This window comes from Gracilinanus agilis, chromosome 4 (genome assembly GCF_016433145.1).
Source record: "Gracilinanus agilis isolate LMUSP501 chromosome 4, AgileGrace, whole genome shotgun sequence".
NCBI classification, from domain to species: domain Eukaryota; kingdom Metazoa; phylum Chordata; class Mammalia; order Didelphimorphia; family Didelphidae; genus Gracilinanus; species Gracilinanus agilis.
Genome location: NC_058133.1, coordinates 159,832,010 through 159,857,110, shown reverse-complemented (window position 1 = coordinate 159,857,110; position 25,101 = coordinate 159,832,010). Strand labels below are relative to the sequence as shown.

The window sequence follows — 25,101 nt, the reverse complement described above, 5'->3', positions numbered from 1 at the left end:
CTGCCTAGGTTGAGGATATATCACTTTATGGTAAACATTCTACCATTGGCACAGGAACTATACCTCATATGTCTTTCTACCTAGCACAGAATAAGAATGCACTAATTTTTGATGAATTAATATTTTAACAGCACCTAATGCACTATTGCTGAATATGTACACTTAATAAAGATATGATGTTTTGAAATAAGAATAAATTTAGTAAATTTTATTAAGAAGGAAAGAAAACCATTTTTATTAGTATTAGTATTAGCATACTAATATTTATTTTCATTTTAAATAGTTTTAATAAAATAAGCAATTTTGTTCTAATTCAATGATAATACTAAGAAAGCGTCAGAAGATAACAATATATCCTACTACATAATTTTGAAATTATGAATGAAAATGAACTTGTCAGTAGATAATATTTTTCAATAAACATGAAACAGTGAAAAATAACTGAATCTTAAAACAATACTTAAATAAAAACTAAGGGCCATAGCTTCAAGAAGTTAAGTGGTAGCTCATTATAGTTTTAAAAAAATATTAACTTTCCATAAGAGAAATCTGCTCTCTTGAACTTTCTGAAGAAGTTTTTAGAAGACAGGCTTACATCTCATCACAGTATTTAACTTATATTTATCTTTGATCTTTTATCTGCAATGATGATTAACACTTTAAACACCCAGCCCTTACCTCGTTAATAAACATGGAGTACCGTGCTAAAATCTGTAAAGTGAGTTTCCAGAGACGGTGTGCTAGCAATGGTAAAAACATCTGATCTGACCAACACTTCATAAGACTGACCCATGCCATATGAGAGGCCAAAAGGCAAAATGAGCTCCCAGCTAGGGGGGAAAAAACATACATTTAAGGGATCCCAGTCACCTCAATCAATTATGATCTATAAATCTTTTGTAAGCTTATATGACACTTTGAATCTTTTCATTCCATGCTATTTAAGAACCCAAAGGTAATATTTTAAACTCTTTGATTGCTGTGAAGAGACTCAGTTTATTCCCAAGTTATGTGGCTAGATATAGTCTGCCAGTACTCTTAAGAAGACCCCTAAGCTAATTATGCATACAATTCTTTTATTGGAGATGCTTTTCCTCATAGTTTTCTACTGTCTGAATGAAACAACCATAATGGAAATAAATACATTATATTCAGACAGCAATTTATTAAATCAGTGTCTTTGCCAGTTGGTTGACGACCAAATGATCTTCTTGTCTCCCTTCTTTAAATGTTACCTTCTGAATATTTGGACAATCACCAAAATCACCCAGAACTCTAGAAAACAGGATAATGGTACAAACAGGTATGCATAAAATCAATCAAATAAAGTTTAAGGATTTTTATTTTCCCTTTGGCATAATTTTTTACTCTTACCTTAATATACTCCATATTCATGCAATGGAAATGGAAATTAAATGGTGCCTGACAATGTATTCTCTGAGATTCCTTCCACCTCTAAGTCTATGAGTCTATACTAAATAATATCTTATTTCTGCCCTGGGCAACATATCAACTAATTTTTCTCCTCAGCACTGAAATTGTTACTGTGCTTAAAGAGAAAACTGTTATTATTATAAAGAAATGGAATTCATGTTTCCCACCCACCCCTAAGGAAACCCTGTAGAAATATTCATAGAATTAATACTTTGGTAGTTCCCAGGTAGAATCAAAACATCTGAACTGATAAGGATTATATAGAAATAATGGGTCACATAGTTGTGCTAAAATATTTAAAAGGGTACACATATGCTATGGGATAGCCAAGAGAATCACTGCAATCCAGTTACTTTCTGAGGGGAGAAAATGTCTTTTTTGATCCTAAACCTTATATATTAATTCCATTTTTAGAGTACCAGCCAAGAGAAAACAGACACCAATGCAGAGGACTGACTGACATTCATGCTTGATTGTGATGGTCCAACAACTTTTTTTCTATGAAAAATGTATATTTATATTCTTTGAGGTGCCACTTTTTTGGGTACTAAATTCAGAAATGAATACAGACCCCATTATACTTAAAGATGACCATCATTTCAATGCTTCTATAAAACAAGCAGCAATGAAATGGTTCTTTCTGACTTCAACATTGCCAGGTCAATGTTTTTTTAAAAAGTATTACAAATTAAAAAAGAAAAAAAAAAGATGAAATCAACTACCTGAGTGTTTGAAATATCCAGCTCTTAGTATATTTATAGACAAAATGAAGTAAAAATATTATACGGATATTAAGGTCTAGATGACTTATGTACCCTAACTAATATTTAACATCCAGTCACATTTTGTCAATTATACATTATAAGCAAGTTACCTGGAGCTTCTTCCAGGCCATCTATAAGTGATGCTTCTAAGGATCCTGCTATTTCTCTAAATCTGATATGAAGAACAAGAATGAAATGGTTATAACATGCAATTAAAATACATTAATCTTTAAATTACATATACTGTATCTATTGAGCCTCAGATCCACAATGAGGAAAGACAAACCTCATTTGGGACTTAACATAGCAATTATTTCCTTCAAACTTGTAGGCTTTATTCTTTCAATTCCCTAAAAATTTTTAATCTGTAGTGCTACAAAACTTGGTCCAATTGCTCATCCTCACTGACTCTAGAAGAGTTGAAAAGGACTTCACAGATCCAATTCCATCCCATCATCTTACAAGTGAGGAAGCTGAAACTTAGGAATGTGAAGTGATCTACGCAGGTCACATGATCAGTAGCAGATCCAGAAATAGAACCCCAAACTCCTGTTTCCTAGCTCAACACTCCTTATAGCTAATCATATGAAAACTATCATAGAGGAGGAGCAGGATCTCCCCATTACAGAGTTATTCAATACTTTGGGCCAGAGGCTAATTGGGAAAAGTTATGGAATGGAGGACTGCCATGACTCTGAATGATTAGTACTTAATATATTTTAGAAAGACATATGAGTTTAAAATAAATATGATACAAAGTCTCTTATTTAAAGAGTTAGAACAGTTACTTGGAACACATTAGTATTTAAAGTAATTCTTTTATTGTGGTCTCTGGATTATATTATTCTTGTTATTAACTACATTGCTGTTGTTGCTAAAGCCTGCTTTGAACACATTTATGTGTAATTTTATCTATTCCAAGGAAGGTAAGCTCCTTGAAGGCAGGCAATGAACTATTAATACTATTAACATGTGCTCTAATACCTCAAGCAATTTAATGAATTACTTTGAAAACAGCAGGTGTTCAATAGTACTAGTTTGGGGGGAGCTGGGTAGCTCAGTGGATTGAGAGCCAGGCCTAGGGATGGGAGGTCCTAGGTTCAAATCTGGCCTCAGACATTTCCCAGCTGTGTGACCCTGGGCAAGTCACTTAACTCCCATTGCCTACTCTTACCATTCTTCTGCCTTGGAGCCAATATACAGTATTGACTCCAAGATGGAAGGTAAGGATTAAAAAAAAATTTTTTTTAATTAAAAAAAAAATAGTACTAGTTAAAGGAAAAGGGAAGAAGTTGTGTTATTTCCTCCTAAAACAAAAGTTTAAGGTCCTAGAATTTAATCTGAGTCAAAACAATCACACATTTATAGCTGGAATAGACTTTGGCAGCCATCTAGTCTAATTCATAATTGAGGGAATCATTTCTAAAACATCCCTGATATGTGGACATTCAGCCTCTGTTTGAAGATAACTAGTGGGGAGGGAGAAGAGAACTTCTCTCACTTTTGAAGGTTTTATTACAATTTTGGACAGCTCTAATTGTGAGAAAGTTATCTAGATGCCAAACTTAAATCCTTCCCCCAGATGATACCTAAAGATAACCATTATATTCCCCGGACCTTTCTCTTCTTAAGGTTCAAAATTTCCAACTGCTTCAACCAGTTCTCCTGACACAGACTCCAAGGGCCATTAACCATGCTGGCTGACCTCCTCTGGTTATTCTTCAGTTTTATCCATGTCTATTTTAAATTATGGTGCTCAGAACTGAACGCAATAATCTATATGGGGCATGACCATGGAAGAGGGACCAGTACCTCCTTACTTTTGAAAGTCCCCCTCCCCCCACCCCATATGTAAAAAGCATTCACTTTTTTGGCTACCTTATTAGACAATTGGCTCATATCTCCAAGTAGAAGAAGATATGAAATTTGAGTTCAAGTTATCCTAAGAGGAAAGAGGCATTACACAAAGATAGTATACACCTGTAATTCTACTGCAAAGAACATTTAGGGTTGGAGGAAGACACAAAATGTGAAATGCTGGGGTCAATATTTCCATACTGAAATATTTCAACAAAATAACATCAATCTCAATCTTAGGTTTACTCTAAATGACCCTGAAGTATATCACATGGCACAGTGGCTGTGACCTGCAACATGTTTGCAGAACTTTTTGTCATTCTTCATTAATAAACAATCCAACAACTGATTAAGAATCAACAGCAATGTGTCACAATGTTCTATTTTAAATTTCTTTTAAATGGACATAACATTATATTAAAAAATAAAAATCTATGTGTATGTGGTGTTAACTGGAAAAAAAATCGATCAATTATTTTCAGCTATGCAGGAATTTGGAATTTGCAAGGATTGCAGGGAAAGCAAGTCTTTGGTGGTGGGGGGGGGATATTCTGCTGTTTAATACAAGTCAAGGTTTCATCAGTGACTGAGAGAAGCCAGAACATCACACTGAGATCAACCTAGCCTGGCATTCATCATGGGTATTTCAGGGTTGAAAAAGAGCCTTGTAACCTAAAACAGGTAAGTCTCAGGAAGATTATTAGAAAATAAGAGGAAGAAGGAGCTTGAAAGAAATAAGTTTATGAAGAAGCGATTTAGGATTGGGGCTGTAATAGGAAAGGAAGGGAGAACAAACACAATAAAAATAGAAATTACAGGGAATGAGTTTAGTCTGATTAGCTGCTGTGACTAAGATAAGTGAATAACTTGTTATTCCTCTTTTACAACATTATAATATTACATGATATTCCTTTAATAAATTTTAAAATTTGCCTATGAAATAAAAGGACAATTTGTCCTAAATTCACCTCATACAATTTTCACATGACATAATTGTTTCCAATTCAATATATTAATTTTTCATGAAAGACAAACGCACATTCTAGGCCAACTTAATGGGGAAGACATACTTCTATGTCTGATAAGACACACTTTACCCTAATAAATGCAATTCAATTATTAAGAATAAAATTACATTTACAACCATGACAGGCAATTATAATGCAACAGTTTCTACACTGCTAACATATTCCTCTTTCTGTGATCATTTTTTTTCTCTACCTGGTATACTAATATAGATGATGAAAATGCCAAAGCCCTTTTAAAAGGTAAAATTTTCACAGTATTTCTACCAAAGTATTACAGTTAAATGTTACTGTGATGAAATCTATAATTATCTAATTAGATAGTTTTCTAAGTGTAGTTTAATTACTATCACCACTATCTAATGATATTTATAATAATTTTTCTAATGGCACTTATAAATTATAGTTTTTTATCCCAAATTTCTACTGTTTATTTAATTAGCCAAGACATTTCCATCATATTGATAAAGTGTTTCAGTGCCAAAAGTTTATAGAAGAAATGGATGAAAAAGGAAAGTAAGAGTTTCAAAATTAAAAGTAGAGCTTTAAAATGCTGACCAGCTGGACAATAAAGACCATTACCTAGAATGACTTTCAGCTTAGGAAAAATGACAACCACTACAAAAGGTTTCTGTTTTTTTTATGTTTGGAACAAGAACAGTAAAGAAAAAAGGGGCTTAATGGGACTTTAGAAAGGGAACTGTTATCACAGACAAGAGATTAACCACAGATGACATCTTAGGTCTATTTCAATTCTAAGATTCTGATTCTAAAGTCAAGCAAAGGGGGCAGCTGGGTAGCTGAGTAGATTGAGAGCCAGGCCTAGAGACAGGAGGTCCTAGGTTCAAATTTGGCCTCAGACACTTCCCAGCTGCGTGACCCTGGGCAAGTCACATTGCCTAGCCCTTACCATTCTTCTAAATGGCAGGTAAGGGTTTAAAAAAAATTTAAAGTCAAGCAAATGCTTCCTTAATATTTATTTATTTAAAACTATGAATAAGATTTTACCTAATTTTATAGATTTCAAAGATTTTTAGAATTCGTTTTATAATCCTGATTATACTACAAACATCTTATTGCCCCATGTAATTGTCTTCTGGCTCTGTAAAAAAAGCAAATGGAAGAACATAATAGGGCTTTAAAGTTTCCCCCAAATTATTTTCATTTGCATTGAAATAATAAAGTGTAGTATCAAATGATAGTATCAATTCAATAAAAGTAAAAAGACTGAATTTTTTAGTGGATATATTCTATTAATAATAGAAAATAATAATATAAATGAAATATGCAGTGTATGTTTCTACATTTTCATTTTGTCACTATCCCTGTGAGGTAAGAAGGAAATAGTTATCTTAGCATGGCACAGAGAACAGGGTATTGAACTTAAGAGCAATAAAAACCTTGGTTCAAATCCTTATGGGACATTTATGTGACTCAGAAATGTCACTTAATCTACTCCTGTTTTCCTCATCACAAACTGAGGGCAGGATACAAAAGTTAGAATCAATGGCCCTGAAGGTCCCTTCAGGCTCTATATCTATGATCCTTCGTCTAGGATACAGTGAAAATCAAGAGAAAGGAGCTCAAATCCCTCCAAACCCACTGCTCTAACTCCTCTGTTTTGTGGAGGGTGTCACTAATCTTTCAGTTAGCCATGTATGCTACCTCAAATTCATCTTCATTTCCCAAACCAGTCAACTGCTAGGACTTCTAGAATCTACCTACATAACATTTTGTGTAGGCCTCTCAGGCCTCCTTCTGTTGACACTATTGCACTAGTTTTGTAATTGGTTTTCCTATATCTAGTCTCTGTTCTAATCCATCTTCCACACAGCTACCAAACTGATATTCCTAACACAAGAGATTGACCACATAATTTTCATGCTTGAGAAGATTCACTGGATCCTGGATGTTCCAGGGATAAAATACACATTTCTGTTTAGTGTTAAGCATTCCTGATATGTGAATTGAACCTATATTGCCAGACTGATACCACTTAACTCCATCTCAGCTCCACCACAATCCAGCTAAACTGATCAATAAAATATTCTTCCTATATGAAATTCTATCTCTTGCCTCTTTTCATAGGCTGTGCCAGAAATGCTCTCCTTCATTTCTGCCTCTTGGAACCTAATTTCAAAACTCAGTTCAAATGCAATCTTCTCAAAAAGGGCTGTTATTCATTCATTCATTCATTCATTCATTCATTCATTCATTCATTCATTCATTCATTTGCTTGCTTATTCATTCATTCATTCATTTATTTATTTGTTTGTTTGTTTATTTATTTTATTGTTTTTTTTTTTACTTTGAACATCTTTCTTCCCTAGTAGAACATAACCTCTTTGAGGACAGCCTTGTTTCATTTTTTAAATTTGTTTTCTCGTCCCTTGCAAAGTACCTGGTATTCATATGCATGCTGTATCTACCTGGTATGATACAAATGTGGTATCTTATGTAATCTAATATTTTGGCAGTGATGATATTATTTGCAGGCTTTAAACTTTTTATCACTAAAAGAAAGGTTAAGACCACAAATAAAGGGAGCTCTGATAAAGACTAGACTCTTGATTGATATCTACATCAATAAGAAAATGAGGGAAATTTAACAACTGACCTTATTTGAAAATAAACAGGTAAGTTCCACTTGTTATTGAAACTGTGGTAAGCAGGATGTGATCTTAATCTTTTCACACTGGCCTGTGATCCACATTGTCGTTCAAATCTTCTCACAAAATCCATACTTATAGTATACTTCTGTGATAGGAACAAAAAAAGCAACCTGTTAAGGCGATTTTTAATCCCTAGCCTACATGCAGTTAGCAAAGCATACCCATAAAAACAATAATCCAGATCTGACATGGGCCAATACAATTTATTCTCCAGCAAAGAGAAGTATATACTTAAGTCAACTGTTCGAATGAAACTGAAGGAGACTAGAGCTAGATTAAGGTGACTTAATTAGAACTACTAGAAAAATAGGCTGAAGCACATGGATAGTAGTACCTTTTACACACATGAAAGAGAGCTAATTATTCTACCAAAAACAATGGAATAAAAAAGGCAATAGTGAATGTTCCAGTTTTCCTCTATTACAGTCCTCAGACAGGCTCTTATTACAATCCACCTGGAATACTGTAATACCTGTTGAGCTGAATGGCTTTTCTTCCTTTATTCACTCTCATTTCAAATCTGATCTTGGTTCAGAATCCACCAACAGCTTCTAACTGCCTATTAAATAAAATTCAAACTCCACCCTGTCATTTGAGAACTATTTTTTGAAGCTGAGTCTGCATGCCATTTTTTCTTACAAATGATTCTGTAACACTTCCCTATGACAAGCAGTTGTTTTACACCTCTCTCAGGCACTATCAAGAGCAGAAGTATAATTGAGTAGAAAGAGCACTGTATTTGGGATGTAGATCTGACACAATACCTCTTTAAGTCTCAATTTCCTCATATGTAAAATGGGGATAATATTTACACCACCTATCTAATAAGCTAGGAATTAAATAATTTGCAAAGTAAAATATGATCAATTATTATAAGGCATAATTTTGTATTATAATTGTGTGTATACCATACTGCCCTACTAGACTGTTAATTCCTTGAAGGTAGGAACACTGTATCAACAATCTCAGTAACCCTCTCAGAACTGAGCTTAGCATTCTACAAGCAGTAGATACCTAAAATATTGGCTGAAGTTCAAAGATGTGGACTGGTGCAGGGACAGAAAGACATTCTAGGAGAGGGAAAAGAACAGATGGAATGAGCTCATGGGTAGCTTTTAACAACATAATTTTAGAGCCACATCATAGCCTGCAGCATCATAATAAAACAATCATTAATTATCTGCTTTTTGCTGCTCTCTTGTGGTCACTGATCTCATCCTAGGTTATTCTATAGAAAACATTTTGTCACTATGGGATACATTTTTGCTACCTACTCTGACTGAATGCAGATGTTACATGTCTTTAGGGAATCTGTTATTTGATAGACTAGTATCCTTTGTCCTACAGAGTACTGTGACTGCTGAAAGGCAAGTAGCTTAGTGATTATCTCATAAACTTCAATACTGAAATGAAATAACAAAGAGGAACAGGTAAAAAGGGGAGAAGACCTAGAAATCTTGACTCCCTTAAGTAGGAGGTCATAGTTCCCTAAAGGAGAAATGCTGTAATAGCAGGGACACAAAGTGGGTTGGCCTCATTCTTGGGGAAGCTGTTAATTACAATTACCATTGTCATGTTAAAGTGGGCCCTATATTCGTTATGAGGTGTCTAGTGATGGCTTAGAAGACCAGCCAAGAACTTAATTCAAAATCTCAGTACTGAGTACCTCGAGAAGGGTCAAAGGAAACGGTGCCAAAACCCTATGGAAGTTCAGGAAGAGACTTATCTAACCTACTCTTTGCTTCAAAGAAGTCAAAGAGATGTCTATCCCAAAGAGACTCTGAAAGAGAGTCACCCATGCCAATATGGGACTGTACTGATAAGATTATAGACAGCACTGGCAATACAAAGTAACTGCCCTCATGTGAAGCTCCTTCCCTGGGGGCCTGTAACCAGTGGGCTCTGAGAAGAAAAGGCTAAGTTGAGAAGTAGAACTTCCTGTTTTGGGACTGTTATTTTTCCATCCCACTATCCAGTTGCCTGCATGGGTGGGGAAAATAGGTTGGAGAGGCACAGATACAACTGGTGAAGCTCTAATTTGGAAGTATATACTTCCTCTGGCTGGCAGCTCATGCCCAGAGAACAGCATGTGGGTGGCTAACTGGTGGAAGGGATTGGAGAAACAGGTCCTGTAGCAGTTAGCTTGTGCCTGATCTATAACAGCAGAGAACTCTTATACTAAGATTTCCTTATCCTCTGTTTTTCTCCCTGAGAGAGAAATGTAACTCTTTACCTTTAATAGAGGTTATGGGAATATTTAAAAGGCACTGTGATATCAATAGTGATATAGCAGCTATAAAAATTGGGGAGCTCACTGTGGATTAGCATGGCCAAAAAAATCTTTCACAAGTTGGTCAACCTTCAAATTCTAGAATCTCTATAAATTGGATAAATATAAATCTAGGTCTTGGATAGCAGATACAGTCTAACTTTTGAACATGCTCTCTACTGGCATAAGGAACATTTCTGAGGGAAAATAAGGGATCATGATAGATTCTTTGAAGGAGAACTAATAGCTAAAGGGGTCAAAGTAGGACCCTTGTCTTATTAACTTAGTTGTCTGAGCTATATACTCAGATAATTACTCCATAAATACAAAGTAGAGTACTACTCAAGACTTGCATGGTCTATAAATAGCCATTGCCAAACAGCAATAAAAACAAAGTAGGTAGTTTCATCCATGTGCTTTAAGATATTTTGAGTTTCAGGGTGAAGAAGCACTATATAATAGAAAGGGTATTGGATTTAGAGTTAAGAGAGATCTAGGACTGAATCCCAGTGATGGTATTTTCTGATTATGTTACTTAGTGAAAAGTTACTTTATGCCTCTAAAGCTTGATCTGTAAAATGAAGAAAATAATTCTATTGCCTATATTCTACAAGTTTGTTATAAGGAAAATGTTTTGTATACCTTAAAGGCTTTGCCTCTCTCCCCTTCCCTTCTTAGCTAAAAACTTCTTGGCACCAATTAATATGAAATTCATCATTTAAAAGTTTGAGAAAACAAAAAACAAAAAGGAATGTCTATTCTATACCTGATTTTTAACAAAAGGAAATCAGATGAAATGAGGAAGAAATAATGACAACCTTGGAGAAAAGTAACCATTTCAATTTGGAATTAGATAAAGAAGGAAAGAAAAGTTAGGCAAAAATCTGATGTACACTCTAGATATTAGGAAAGTAAATTTCAAGGGATTAAAAAAAATAATAGGTAGAATCCCAATGAAAATAGTCCAGAAAGAATCAGAACCACAAATTTGGGACTAGAAGAGATCTAAGAAGTCAATGGTTCAAACATTTTCTTTTACAGATGAGGAAACTGAGGTCTAACAAGTTTAAGTGACTTGCCAATCTGAATGCACATGGAAATTAATAACATATTTTTAAAAAAGATATATATATATATATATAGAAGATGGAAATACAAACAAGTAAAAAAGCATGAATACAAAAATATAAATCTGAGAAAAATTTGATGCGGGCAAGGGAAACAAAGGAAAGCAAAAAAGGGTTTTTAAAAACTATATTGGGGAAAAGAGGATCAAAGCAGGGAAATGATCACAGTTCAGGTTTGATGCAATGATGATTTTTAAGTAATAACAGAAAAGGAACTGCTCAACTTTTATTTTATTCTTCTCTTTTATGCAAAGAGAATAAGCTCTGAACTGAAAAAGGCAGGATAAAAATGGCCAGGGAGTTGAAACCTAAAATAATGAAGTATCTCTTTATAGTTTCAATTCACCAAGCCCAGATGAACTACCTCTAAGGTACTAATAGAATTGGTAGATCTGATTGATGAGCCACTGTCAATGACCTCCGAAATTTTCTGAAACATCATGAAGGAGGGAAAAGATGCCTTAGGACTTGGAGAAGGATAATTTGTAATTTTTAAACAAAGAGAGGGGCCAGAGTCCACGAATTACAAGCTAATGAACTTAACTTTGATTATTGGCAAGATTCTAAAGCATATCATTAAAGGTGAATGAGTATCTAGAAAAGAAACTTGTGATCCCAAAGGGCCGCATGGCTAATCAAGAATAAGTAACAATATGTCATTTTTTGGATAGTTACACTATTATTTTTGTTTCTAAAATATGTAAATTTACCTTAATTTACTTTTATAACATTTCACAAAATTCCAAATTTTAAATTCTAATATATTGGCTTTTTAAAGCCCTTTAGATACATTAAAATGTAATTTTTCCACCAAAATATTCAAGGAAATAGTGGATTTCTTAAAAAAAAGTTAAGGGAAGATAAGTTATACTTACACATACACAATTTTGGCTACCAGAGTTATACTACAGCTAAAACTGTATTTACTGCTTGAAAGTATTAGATATAAAGTTTTTGCATGAGATTACATTTTGTAGTAGATATAAGATAGTAAGAATTCTCTCTTTCCCTCCTTTCCTCCCTTCCTCCCTTCCTTCCTTTCTTCTTTTCTTTCTCAGAGCACTCAGAAAATTGAATGGAAGGGGCAACTGGGTAGTTCAGTGGATTGAGAGTCAGGCCTAGAGACGGGAGGTCCTAGGTTCAAATCCAGCCTCAGACACTTCCCAGCTGTGTGACCCTGGGCAAGTCACTTGACCCCCATTGCCCACCCTTACCACTCTTCCACCAAGGAGCCAATGCACAGAAGTTAAGGGTTTAAAAAAAAAAAAGAAAATTGAATGGAGGATATGGTAGTATTAAATCCTTGACTCTCAAAATAGAACTTTGAGAACCATCAAAATATTTCAAAATAAAATTTTTTAAATTACCTCATGGAATGAATCTGGATTCCCAGGATTAAATAATGAAGGGAGCTTCTCTTCTAAACCGCATACTATTTCTGGCCACACAGAATTCACAAGAAAATCATACCCAGGAACAGTATTACCCTTTTCACTGTGAGGTAAAGGCAAGATTCTAGGTTAAAATATCTCTTCTTCACATAAAAAGCAAATGTTAAAAGTGATATTTCTACTAAATATCCTTCACTATAAAAATCAGTTTACATCAATTTCTCTCTAACTTCTCTCACAAATAATTATGTCCCTCTGTCCTTATCTCAAGTTCATCAATTATAGTCTTATTCCCAAATCTGAAAGTTTTAATCTGTCCCCTAAGCCCCTTCTTATCTTATAAATTTAGACCTGAGAGCCCTAATTACTTCATCCATAGTATTATAAGACAATGACTGCCATAGGGCAGGAACTTTAAGACTTTTAGGAATGTCCATCCCCTTCCCCCACTGAAAATGCCACTGTCATTATGCAGTCCCATAACAAAAGAAAAATACTGCTTTTGTTCAAAATGCCTTTAATTCATTTAATTCATATTACTATAGGATTTGAAATGGAAGAAAGAAGTCTTTTCATTCAACCCCCTCATTTTACAAATGAGGAAATTGAGGTCCAGAAAGATTAATTGATTTGCCCAAGGTCACACAGGCCATAAGTGGCATTACTGGAATTCAAATTCTGCCTTCAAATGCAGTGTTTGAGTCACCACATTATGGCTATCTACTATTTCTTTCTCCCAAATCAACAATCATGTTGCCAGTAATCTAGTTTCATGGGCTTCAATAAAGTACTTGAAGCAAAATTTTGACAAAAGATATATTGGCCTTACAGAAATAAAGAACAGATTCTTATTTTTTTCACACAAGTGTTTCTAATTAGCAAGTTTTCTAAATAAATAGCAATACAGAGTTTTTTCTGAAACTATGTTATCTTTTATGTAAACAGCATATATCACAATCTGGCCACTGAGTTGTTGTCTAATGATTCTTTTGTTCTAGTTTAGTATTTCCTAAGCAACAAATGGAAAATTGGACTTATTCTAGCAAAACTGGAAAACAAATGCCTTATAGCTAAATTGTTTTCCTAAAATAGACCTTGTTAACATTTTGACAAGGGTGCTAAAGTACTGTGGCAAAATCTAATCTTTTTTCTTCATAACATTCCAGTTTAGCAAAATTGGTATCACAGAAGTTTCATTTAATTGTGTCAGAAAGGCTTAGAAATGTTCTTTCTATAGGTATTAATATGAAAAAGGGGGAAAAGGAGTAGTTATTTTCCAAGTATCCAACTCTACATATGGTATTATATTTTTAATTGCACATAAATGAATCTTACATTAAGAAATTTGGAAGCTGAAGAGAACAGGAGGATTTTGCTATTCTGGCTTTACATATCACAATAATTAAAACTGAAAAGAGAGGATTAAAATTTATCAAAAGAATAACAAATGAAATACCAAAAATAAATTAAAAGCATATAAGGGCTGTGAGTAAATAGTCAATTTAGGCAATCTATAGTCTTCAGAGAATAAATCTTAAGCTTTGCTAGCTTTAGAAGAATTCTATATCCATTATCATTATTGCTACTTATTAATAGTTAGTTGTAAATGACAGTGTACTACTGTAAATAAAATTTTATTTTAAAAATGAAAATCTTAAGTTTAGTTACTTATTACCTATGTTACATTGAGCAAAAAATCATTTAACCTTTATAGGCCTCAATTTTCTAATTTAAAAAATTATGGGGTTGAATCAGATATTCACTATAGTCCTTTCTAGCTCTAAATTGTACAATCTTAAGAAATATCATCTAGGAATTAAACATTCAATGTTAAAATCATCCTTTGTGTAGCCAGAAGATAAACATAAAATGAGACACGTGACACTGTAACAATAAACATTTACATGACACTTACTATGTACCAAGCACTGTGATAAATGCTTTACAATTTGTATCTTATTTGATCCTCACAACAACTCTGGAATGTAAGTGCTAGTAATATAATACTTCCATTTTAAAACTGAGGAAACTAAGGCAAAGGATTTGCTCAGGATCACTCAGTTAGTGTTTAAGGCTACATTTGGTACAGTCGGGAGCCCAAACCCAAGAACAAATTGGTATTTATATTAAATGTATATTTAGATGTTTGTGCCTAGGAGTTGATAATTTCACAGGAAGTATAATTTTAAATGATTCTTAGAGAAGGGGAGAGAGGAGGACTTGTAGAATAGAGAGCATTCAAGCATAGAAAAATACACAAGAATACTTAGGAAACACTCCACCTTACCCCTCCACAGAGGTGGGAGGTCTTCCAAGTATTTTTTATTGCACATATTTTTAGATTTAGGATTTATTTGTGCTGATTTCCACCCCCTTTCCCCATTTTTTGTCTTTAAAATATTTATTATGTGAAACAGCTCTCTGGGAGAGAAAAGAAAATGAATGCTGGGGGGGGGGAGCAATTATTTTTAAAAAACAATTAATAAAAACTTATTTTTAAAAAAAAAAATCCTAATAGTGATACTCAGGAAAGGACAAGATCTAGAAAAGGAAAAATGCAAACAAACTCCTTGAGAGTAGGGATTGTTATTATTTTTGCTTCTATTTTCATCATTAGCATAGTGCCTAGAATACAATAAGCACTTAATAAATGACTGTTAAGGGGGCAGATATGTGGCTCAGTGGAACTGAGAGCCAGGCCTAGAGATAGGAGGTCTTTGGTTCAAATCTAGTTTCACATATATTCTAGCTAGTGACCCTGGGCAAGTCACCTAACCCCCACTTCCTAGCTCTTACTGCTCTTCTGCCTTGGAACCAATACACAGTTCTAAGATGAAAGGTAAGGGTTTTAAAAGAAATAAAGTGACTGTTGACTGACTGATAATTACATTCAACATTCAAGCAAAGGACCTGGTTAAAGTAAGGTAACAGATATGAAGAAATACTAGCAGTTTGATAGAGGTCTTATAACCAAAGGATCTGATGAATGACAGTGACATTCTGATGCCTCCGATTTCATAAACTGTTGCAGTTACTAAAATTACAATGAGAAGATAACAGAAAAGACAAAATAAAACATTGTCTTGACATTTCAAGCCTAATCATTGACTAGTCAAGCATATGGGTTAAAGAATTGTCCTAGAATTATAGTTAGCTTTTTAATGGGTGAAATAATTTAATAAATTGAGTTTTAGCAAATTTTATCCCAAATTTGGCAGACTGTTATCATTTTTTAAAGGTACTTAAGAATCTGGTCTCAGTCATATCAGAAATGAGTAGCAATTCAAAGGTCAACAAACATATTCACTACTTCAGATTTTTAAAGAGCAAAAAATCTAAGATCGAAGAACATAGTTTGTATGTAGCAGTTTTTAATTTGCATTTAATCTAAACATATTCTGAAGGAATTAGTAATAGTCAAATATAGGTTTAAGAATTTAGAAAGAAGGAAGGAAGGAACTTTAATGGTAAATGGCAACATGGCAAGTTGTTAAAAGTATTTCACAACTTGAAACCACCTAGTCTAAGCATGACAATGAACACTTCCAGGCAAGCTAAGTTACATTACCTTGAGATAGCTCCTCCTGTGACTTCTCGAAGAAGACGGCAATGGTGAGGAACAAACTCCAACAACTTATTATACATGGTCTGAAGGCCTTTTGGGTGAGACTGAACAAATTGTTCTACAATCACCTGTCAGCAAAAATAACAATATAAAGCATCTAAGTGGAAAGAGATGTATTACCAACCCAAAAAAATGGTGAAAATCTCAAAAATCTAACCCTTTTCCCCGCAAATCAATGAGCATTACTGTTAGCACACAATGTTTCCTGGAATAGTTATAAAAACAACATTATCCCATCAAGTGGTGTGACAAGAAAGGCCAGCTTTGACCCTACAGAAAACATGTCACACAGATATATCCTGAGGCTGGCAGATGAACACTTTCAGCTGCTTGGTGATTTTGATGGGAAAACAATGGGCTAAGTATTAGTCCAGAGAATTCGGTTTCACTGCAAAAAATTCTTTTTTTCCTAGGGGAGTGAGCTTATTATTCTCACTCTGTTTCCTCCACTCCTATTCAGAAAAAAATTTTATTTGAGCCTAGAGGTATAAGGGGATAGAAAAAAAGAAATTATGGAGTGAGCATAAAGAGAGAAAAAGTTTTTGCTTTTTAACAGTTAATATGGTTGGCAACAGGTTCCAATTAAGTGTCCTATGGCTGGTTTAGTGTCTTGCTAGAGATATTCCCAACCTAAAATATTCCTTTGATTTCAATTGCAACCTATTATATATGGTATTATGGAAAAAGTCAGACATTTGCCTCCATTTCCTTTTCTTATTTTTCAACTTCATTCATTTTGACTTTTGACCTTATCATTCAACTGAAACTGCTTTCTGTAGGATTACCAATGACTTTCTAACTGCTAAATCTGATGTCCTTTTCTCAGTCACTCCTTGGTTCTCCTGACCTCCTTTTAGACACCCAGGTTTCAAGCTCAGATTCTTCCTTGACTCGTCCCTTTTTGTCACTATCCATATCCAATCAATTGTCAAAATCTTAATTGATTTTACCTCAACGACTCATTTGGGCTCTCATCATGTCTTACCTAGACTAGTTTAGTAGTTTCCTAATTAGTCTTCCTGTCTTCAATCCCTATCCTCTTGAAAGGTGAAGGGAAAAGGAAGGAGGGATGGAGGAAGAGGGAAATGGAGAGAGAGAGAGAGAGAGAGAGAGAGAGAGAGAGAGAGAGAGAGAGCGCACATATATATCGGGGCAAATGATGTTTGCTTATATTCATGCCATCCACCATCTAGATAGGTCTTGGAATGTATCCTCTGTGAATCTGGGAGTCCTACTGTATAATAAAGTAAGATTGCCCTTGTCCTCAAGAAGTTAAAATTTTTAGCACAAGTCATTCTATTTCCTATTCTCATGTTTTTCCACAGGCTGTTGCCCATGTCTGGAAGGTACTTTATCCTTACAGAATCCCTAGCTGCCTTCAAGGCTCAATCCAAGAGCTAACTGCCATCATGGGCCTTTTTAGACCTTCTTAGGTGGTAGTGCTTTCTCCCACAAAATTACTTTGTATATATTTTGCATTGTATTACTACTGATGGAGACCTGGTCTTTGAACCAGGAAGACTAATTGTGTGAATACAAACAAATTTCTTAAATCTCTCAATTTAGGTGGGCATCTAAAGGCACTAAATGATAAACAAGAGGCTGATCTGCATTGATGACAACGTTGCCTATGCCTATGAAATCAAAGATCTGCCACCTCTACCTGCCACCCTACTAGGCACTTATCTGTGAGCAGGTTATTTCTTCCCAGAGGAAGCTATTTGAAGGTGAAGGTTGTTTTGTTTGGGTCTTTGTATTCAATGCTTGTTGAATACATTCTCTATTTGCAATTCTATAACATAATGAATAACTGGCATAAAATGTAGAGATAGCAGTTATGATGCAGTGGAAAGAACCCTGGCCTTAGAATCTGTGACCTGTGTGACCCTGGATAAATGACTGTGTTTTTCTCAACTATAAAGTGAAGGAATTGTCTAGGTGGCACCTAAGGTTTCTTCTAGCTCTGTATCTATGATCCTGTGAGGAAAAAAGATCCTTTAGAATTACTGTTAAAGAAACTGTTTGAAATTGGCCACCATATTTCTCCCAATAAAATAGTTATGAAAGAGAATATAAGATGAAACGAGCAGAACAAGAGAAAAATCTCATTTGTTTTGGCTAATGTGATATTTGATTTAATTTTAAATGTTTCCTCAAATGCTATTTCCGTCACTTAGATACAAAGAATTGCTGTGGAAGCATTCTACTGTTGACTTTCTTTTAAGTGAGAGTTATCCAATCATGAAGAATTGGGAATTAAGCCATGATGAAGAATGGGCTGTACTAATAAAGGCAGTTGATGAGGGACTGAAAACAACATCAGTTTAGTTTTTGCTAGGACACAGAAAGAATATAGATTGTTAGCATGAAGGATTTAGGTTTCTGGGAAAAAAGAGCTCTCTCCAGAACTTAAAAAGTGCTAGATAAATGAGCTATTATTATTTATTTAGTAGCTATTGGTCCAATATCTACCGGAAAAAGAATCCATTCTACCACATCAAATGACCACTCCACTTATGCTAGAAGACCTCTGATAAAGGAGAATTCATTGTCAAGTCAGTTTAATAACTAGAGAAAATTTTGTAGTTTTGAAGATGATGAAATCTTGATATGGGTCCCAAATGAGGCTATGGATGACCTTTCTTACTGTCCTTCAATTATCTGTCTGAGTTGGGTGGAATATAATCTTGCTAAAGATAGAATGTGAAAGTAGATGCTCTCTCAAAACTATCTAAAACAAATGTGTTTTCTTTAAAACCATTACAGAATTTTAGAAATGGAATGGAATTTAAAGGCTTTGTAGTCAAACCCTTTAATATTATAGATAAGAAAGCTGAAGCCCGTAGTGTTTAAATGAGTTGCTCAAGGTTACACAGCAGAATTCATAAATAAGCCAAACAAACCAGGAGATAGATAAATATTTATCATAACTCCAAATAAGCAATTTCAGAAAATCATAAATTTCATTACTTATAAATCTATTAATTTTAACTTTCCTGTTACTCCCTTTTAAACAAATTATCAAAGTGAGACACAAATCGTTTATACTTGTCTGAGACAAACCAGTTAATTAACTGAAATAAGAAAACAGAACCTATTACTATCTAATATATATTGAAGTTTATTGGAATTGCTTGTATTATACCATACGGCTTCATTAATCAATTCTAGTAAAGTAAGACTCAATTTCAAATGGAATCATCAGAAAGCAAAGAGTTTTTTGGTTTGGTTTGGTTTTGACCATCCTGCTCTCTGTTACAAAAACAAAAACAAATATTATATAGTTATTTTACTACACTTGATCTTAGCCAAAAGGCGAGGAAGCGATTTATATAGTTATTTTAAAAGAACATTTCTAAGGTATTTCATAGGTTTAATACATATTGAGCCTAACCATCACAAAACAACTGATAACTTATAATGGTAATTTGCAATTACAAGATATTAAAGTATTTCCCGAGTTAAAAAGAAAAGATTAAATTTTGTATAGCATAGTCTTAAATACTTTTATTGCATTTTAATTAGAAATTTTACAATGAGTATAATTAATTGGCATAATATAATACAATTACTGTAATATTTTTACTTTTATAGAAACTTTTATATAGCCCTTTATAGTTTCACATTCTCTTTTGAGCCTCACAACAATTCTGGAGGTAGGTTAAATCTCATGTTATCTATATTCTTAGGAAATTGAAACTCACAGGTTCAGGTTACTTATCTAATGTCACATTGCTGGCAAGTAGCAAAAGTGGAATTAATCAGTCTATATCTTTCCCCACTATGCAACATTGTCTTCTTACTATTTGAAAACTACTCTGCCTAACTATGAGTTTTATTTGTAATCTGAGTAGGAAATTATATTTTAGACAGATTCATGGCATAAAGATTTTCATTTAGTTGACAAAAATCTGTAAGAAGGGCTGGCTCAGGTTCACAATGATAGAAAACTTCAGCTATCCAGAATTTCTAGAAAATGAGTCATAGCTGAGTTGTATGACAAGTTGAGGCTTTACCACAAAAGCACCCAAACTTTTATTTTAACCATTTCCAGTAGAAATCTAAAATGTATTAAAATTGATTATAGTGAAAATAATGTGGCCTTCTTAAGTAGACTGAATGGTTTTTCTTTGATATCAGCATGAACATCAAATCCAATTCTCTGGAAGGCAATTGTACTCATAGGACCTACTGAGGCATATTAAACTACTTGTACTTGCATTAAGTTGTTGCAGACTACTGACTCTTTTGTATTCTTGGATTTGTTTTTTAATAGTTTTTCTCTAGCTTACCTTGTAGTGATTGTTACTTCTCAATGTCAGTATGTCTGCACCAAGAAGTCCCTTCTAAAGTGTGTTATTTCTAATCTGCTATGGTTTAGAAATGATAATTCTTAGGATTGTATGAAAAATAAGAAAAAAGATACCTCTGCATGCAGTACTGGGAAGCAATGAATTAAGTGAATAAATCTAACTCATGAATTTTGTGAGATCATTTTGGTTGCATAAGATATCTCTTTTTAACTTCTTGTTAATTTTTAGCTGTATTCTGCATGTGAGCTGTTGAAATATTACTTTCTCTATATTTTAGTTTTCCAAATAGGAAATCTTATAGTGCACCTACCTCATCAATGTATGGTTTCACTAGTACTTGGCCAACTAAGGCCTCTGCATCTCTTGTCTTGTCAATTGTTGCATAAGTCCGCAAGCAATGACGTATTATATCAACATTAGAAGTCTGAAGACCTTCTAATAATAGTCCTTCTAGTGACTGTTGCAACATGGCTGTTATACCAGCTATACGCTATAAGAAAGAGAAAAATGGTAAAATATAAGCCCCAAAGCCTCTAGTTTACAAAAATGATTTAAAAAAAAAAACTTTCTTTCCCCAAGAGAAACCATAATGTAGCCAATGTCAACAATGCTACTCAAATTTTTGGAAGAACAAATAAGAATTTCACACACAAAACAGAGGGAAGAGTAAAAAAACATTTTTAATAAAACTTGAAATCATTTTAAACTCAATGATTCTGTTAACCTTGGAAAACTGAAATTTGCTGTCTTAGATTAATATGTTCCTTGCAATTTAATCTTCATTTATTTATATAGTACATTATAGTTTAAAAAGTTTTGCACATGTACTGTATAATTTAATCCTTATTATAACAGCCCTGTTGGGTCCATAAAGACAAGTAGAATTCCCTTTTTTCAGAAACTCAAAGAGTCTAGCAATAATAACTTACTATTTATATAACTTTTTAAGGTCTGCAAAGTGCTTCACACGTTACCTCATTTGATGCTCAAAACAATCCTGTGAAGAAACAGGCTGAAAAAAGTAAAATGACTTTCTCCCGAATCACACAGACCATAAGTATGTGAGAAGCTTTGAACTCAGGACTTCCTGACTCCATTTCCAACACTTACACTGCACCATATATAGTTAAATCATTTACTAAAGATTAAAAGTTTAGTTAAGTAATGTGATTAAAATTAGGTCCCAGGTCTTTTAAAGGCAAGTATGGTACTCTTTTGTTAATATCCCTCTCCAGATCATTAGGGAAAACAAAAAGCTGAACCAAGCACATGGCTAAATGTGCTAATGTCCTAAACCCATGAAAATCAAAATGATACTCACTGGTCTCACTTTATCCAAAAGAGGCATTCCTTTGCTTTGAACAGCATGAAATTGTAACTGGTTAAATTCTGTGGCAATTCTCTCTAAAATCTGCCCAGTCAAAAGTGGACTAAAAAGAAAACAACAAAAGGAAAATTTTATAATATGCAATTAATTCGCATTTTCTCATATCTATTTGGCATGTCATTTTAAAAAATATTAACTATATTATCACTTTAGTTAATTTATCTTAAAAAAATCAGTATTCTAGACTATAAACACTATTATTTATAATTTATATTTTAAAATGTGGATATTAATGTTAAAAAACTGTTCCTAGGTCCTCTTCTGCATTCTAATTCTCTTCTGGGTATTTTTTTCAAATTTTGTGACTATTAAAAGTATCACACTATAATTTGTCTTCCATAGCTATAGTTAATATATATTACTATTTCTTTTCCAATATTCAACAATCCTTTTCCATATCCAACTATTTAGAAGGCTAAACTTGAAAATTACTTCCATTTATTTGAATCTTTTTCAACTTACTGAGAACCAAGTACATGCAGAGCATTATATTAGATGTTATGGGAAATGGCAAAGGAATTACCAGTAGTTTTTACCCACTAACCCTCTAGACTGAATTGTAGAGGAATAACTGACCAGAGAACAAGACTAGAACTAGGACTATAGACAATAATGCAATCTATTTTTTGATTTTTACATGTTTCTGCCATTCCTTCTCTATTTGCCACTTCTGTGTTGGCACCCAAATGTTCTCTTTACTTGCCGAATTCTTCATAGCTGTCCTTAAAAGGTGCTTTAGTGTTTGAAAACATCTATCATTTTATTTGATACTCACAAGAAATCTGTAAAATAGAAGCTATCACTACTGTATCATATGGGCAATAAAATATTTATTAAGCACCTAGTATGTGCCACACACTGCACTAAGCACCAGGGATACAAAAAAGGGCAAAAGATAGCCTCTACTCTTGAGGAGTTTATAATCTAAGAGAGAAGACATTAGAATTGAGAGGGGCTGGAAGAGGTCTCCTGTTAGGAGATAGGGATTTAGTTGGGACTTGAAGGAAGTCAGGAGACACAGATGAGAAGGGTGAGTAAAGAGGCATGGGTGACAACCAGAGAAAATTCTTGGAGCTAAGAGATGGAATACCTTGTTAGTAGAATATCCAGGGGGCTGGTATTAATGGAGCAAAGGGTAGTTAAGTGTACAGAGACCTGAAAGGTAGCAAGGGGTTAGATTAAAGGACTTTAAATGTCAAGTAGGACATTTTGTATGTGCTTCTGGAGGTAATATAAACCATTGAAATTTGAATAGAAAGGCACCATGATCACTTTAGGGCAGTGATGGGCAAACTTTTTAAAGAGGGGACCAAAGGAAAGGAAATGCTCATCTGTCAGTCTGTTTTTAAAGCAATTCTTTCGAAGTTTCATTATATTGTATCCTACTCATTCAGGGGGCCGCATCTGGCCCGCAGGCCATAGTTTGCCCATCACTGCTTTAGGGGATGAATGGAGAATGAATCAGTGAGGAAAGACTAGAGGCAGGCATTAGCAGGTGATTGTAATAATTCAGGCATGAAGTAATGGGAGTACCAGAGTGGAAACAGTGTCAGAGGAGAGAAGGAGGTGTATTTGAGAGATGCTGCAAAAGTTGAAATCAACAGGTCTTGATAACAGCTTGGATAAAAAGGGAGAGATAGTGAGAAATCCAGGATGTTGTGTTGGTTTCAAGCCTAAGGGACTTAAGAGGATGGTGCTGCCCACTATACTAATAGGAAAGCTATGAGAGAGAAATGAGGAAACTATTTTTGAGAGAATTAAATGGCTTCTCCAGTTTTATGTAGGTAGATCTGAGGCAGGATCCAAACTTAGGTCTTCTTGATCAAGTCTAACACTGTGCCACCAACATAAGTCTTCCCTTTCCTACATCTTTATTCTCCTTCCTCCTGAAAACTGTCTACTCTTATAATTTTTTACTTTAAGAAAATTAAAATGGCCCTCAAAATAGCAAAAATAGTGACATAAAATTTGTTTTCTTTAGATGCCCACTTTTAATTGTTGATGAAAGAAGGGTACGAATCTCACAATCTCATGAATAAGGGTGCTTAATAAATACAAAATAGAGAATACAACTTATACACTGGAATCAAGTAGAAGTAATCAAATGTAAGGCACAACCTCATTTAAAGGATAAAAGATTCCTAAGATAATTTTAGAACCTCTAATAACAGAGAATTCACTAGGAACTGTGAATTACATTTTTTTTGAGAGCTTTTATTCTAATTAAGGTAAAACCAACTTTTCTACAACTTTTACCCACTGATTCTAGTTCTGTCCTAAACCAAGCAAAACAAGTTAAATGTCTTTTTTATATGCGACAACTATTTTGCCCTAAGTGTTCTCTTCTGTAGGCCAAGTACTTCAGTTGCCTTCAACTGATATTTTATGACATGGTTTTAAGTTCCTGCACCATCCTAATGGTCATTACTTTCTTCTTGATGCTCTCCAATGTGATACTGTCCTTGCTAATGTTCTGGAACCCAGAACTGAACAAACAGTCTCAGAATTGGTCTAAGTAGGGCATAATAATCTTTTTAATAGCTTTAGAGTTGGAAGGGCCATCTGGGACCATTTAACCAATTCTGAACACTATATGTATTAACACAACCTAAAATTGCATTAGCCTTTTCAGTGCCCACATTATACTGATGACTTAAATCCTCCTATCTTTTTCACATTTTTGTTTAAGTGGTATTTCCCCATTTCTATACTTTTTTAAACCCTTAATTTCTGTCTTAGAATCAATATTAAGTATAAGTTCCAAGGCAAAAGACTGGTAAGGGCTAGGCAATTGGGGGGGGGGGTCACACAGTTAGGAAATGTTTGAGACCAGATTTCAGCCCAAGATCTCTTGTCTCCAGGCCTGGCTCTCTATCCATCAAATCGTCTAGCTGCCTCTCCATTACTATACTTTTGCAATTAATTTTTTTAGTCTGAGTTTAGTATTTTATTTATTAAGATGAATTTCATTAGATTTGGCTGAATCAACAGCAGCCAGAGAGTTGGGATGTCCTAGGTTCATATTGTCTCTGACACATAGTGGCTGGGTGATCCTAGGCAAATCACTTAGCTTCTCAGTGTCCCCTTCCTCAAATCTCTTGTACTATTGAGAAAATTAAAGTGATCCTATATAACTTTCTTATTGATGCTAGTTACAATTAATTGCTTTTGTCTTCTAACTGCTTAAATGTCGGTTCTTTGTCTCTGAACTTAGTTCAGATTTCAGCTGGCCTATAA

General features: G+C 34.1%; 1 protein-coding gene across 2 annotated transcripts in view; it reads right to left on the bottom strand.

The window, feature by feature from the left end:
• The window catches only part of COG2 (component of oligomeric golgi complex 2), a 68,214-nt gene that overhangs the window by 11,166 nt on the left and 31,947 nt on the right, over window positions 1-25,101 (bottom strand). For both annotated transcript variants that reach the window (XM_044672758.1, XM_044672759.1), the window contains exons 6-12: window positions 21,799-21,907; window positions 20,788-20,967; window positions 16,108-16,232; window positions 12,516-12,642; window positions 7,698-7,837; window positions 2,309-2,370; window positions 679-830 (exon numbers count right to left, since the gene is read on the bottom strand). In XM_044672758.1, the coding sequence (XP_044528693.1) occupies window positions 679-830; window positions 2,309-2,370; window positions 7,698-7,837; window positions 12,516-12,642; window positions 16,108-16,232; window positions 20,788-20,967; window positions 21,799-21,907 (895 nt within the window). The remainder of the gene's footprint in view (window positions 1-678; window positions 831-2,308; window positions 2,371-7,697; window positions 7,838-12,515; window positions 12,643-16,107; window positions 16,233-20,787; window positions 20,968-21,798; window positions 21,908-25,101) is intronic.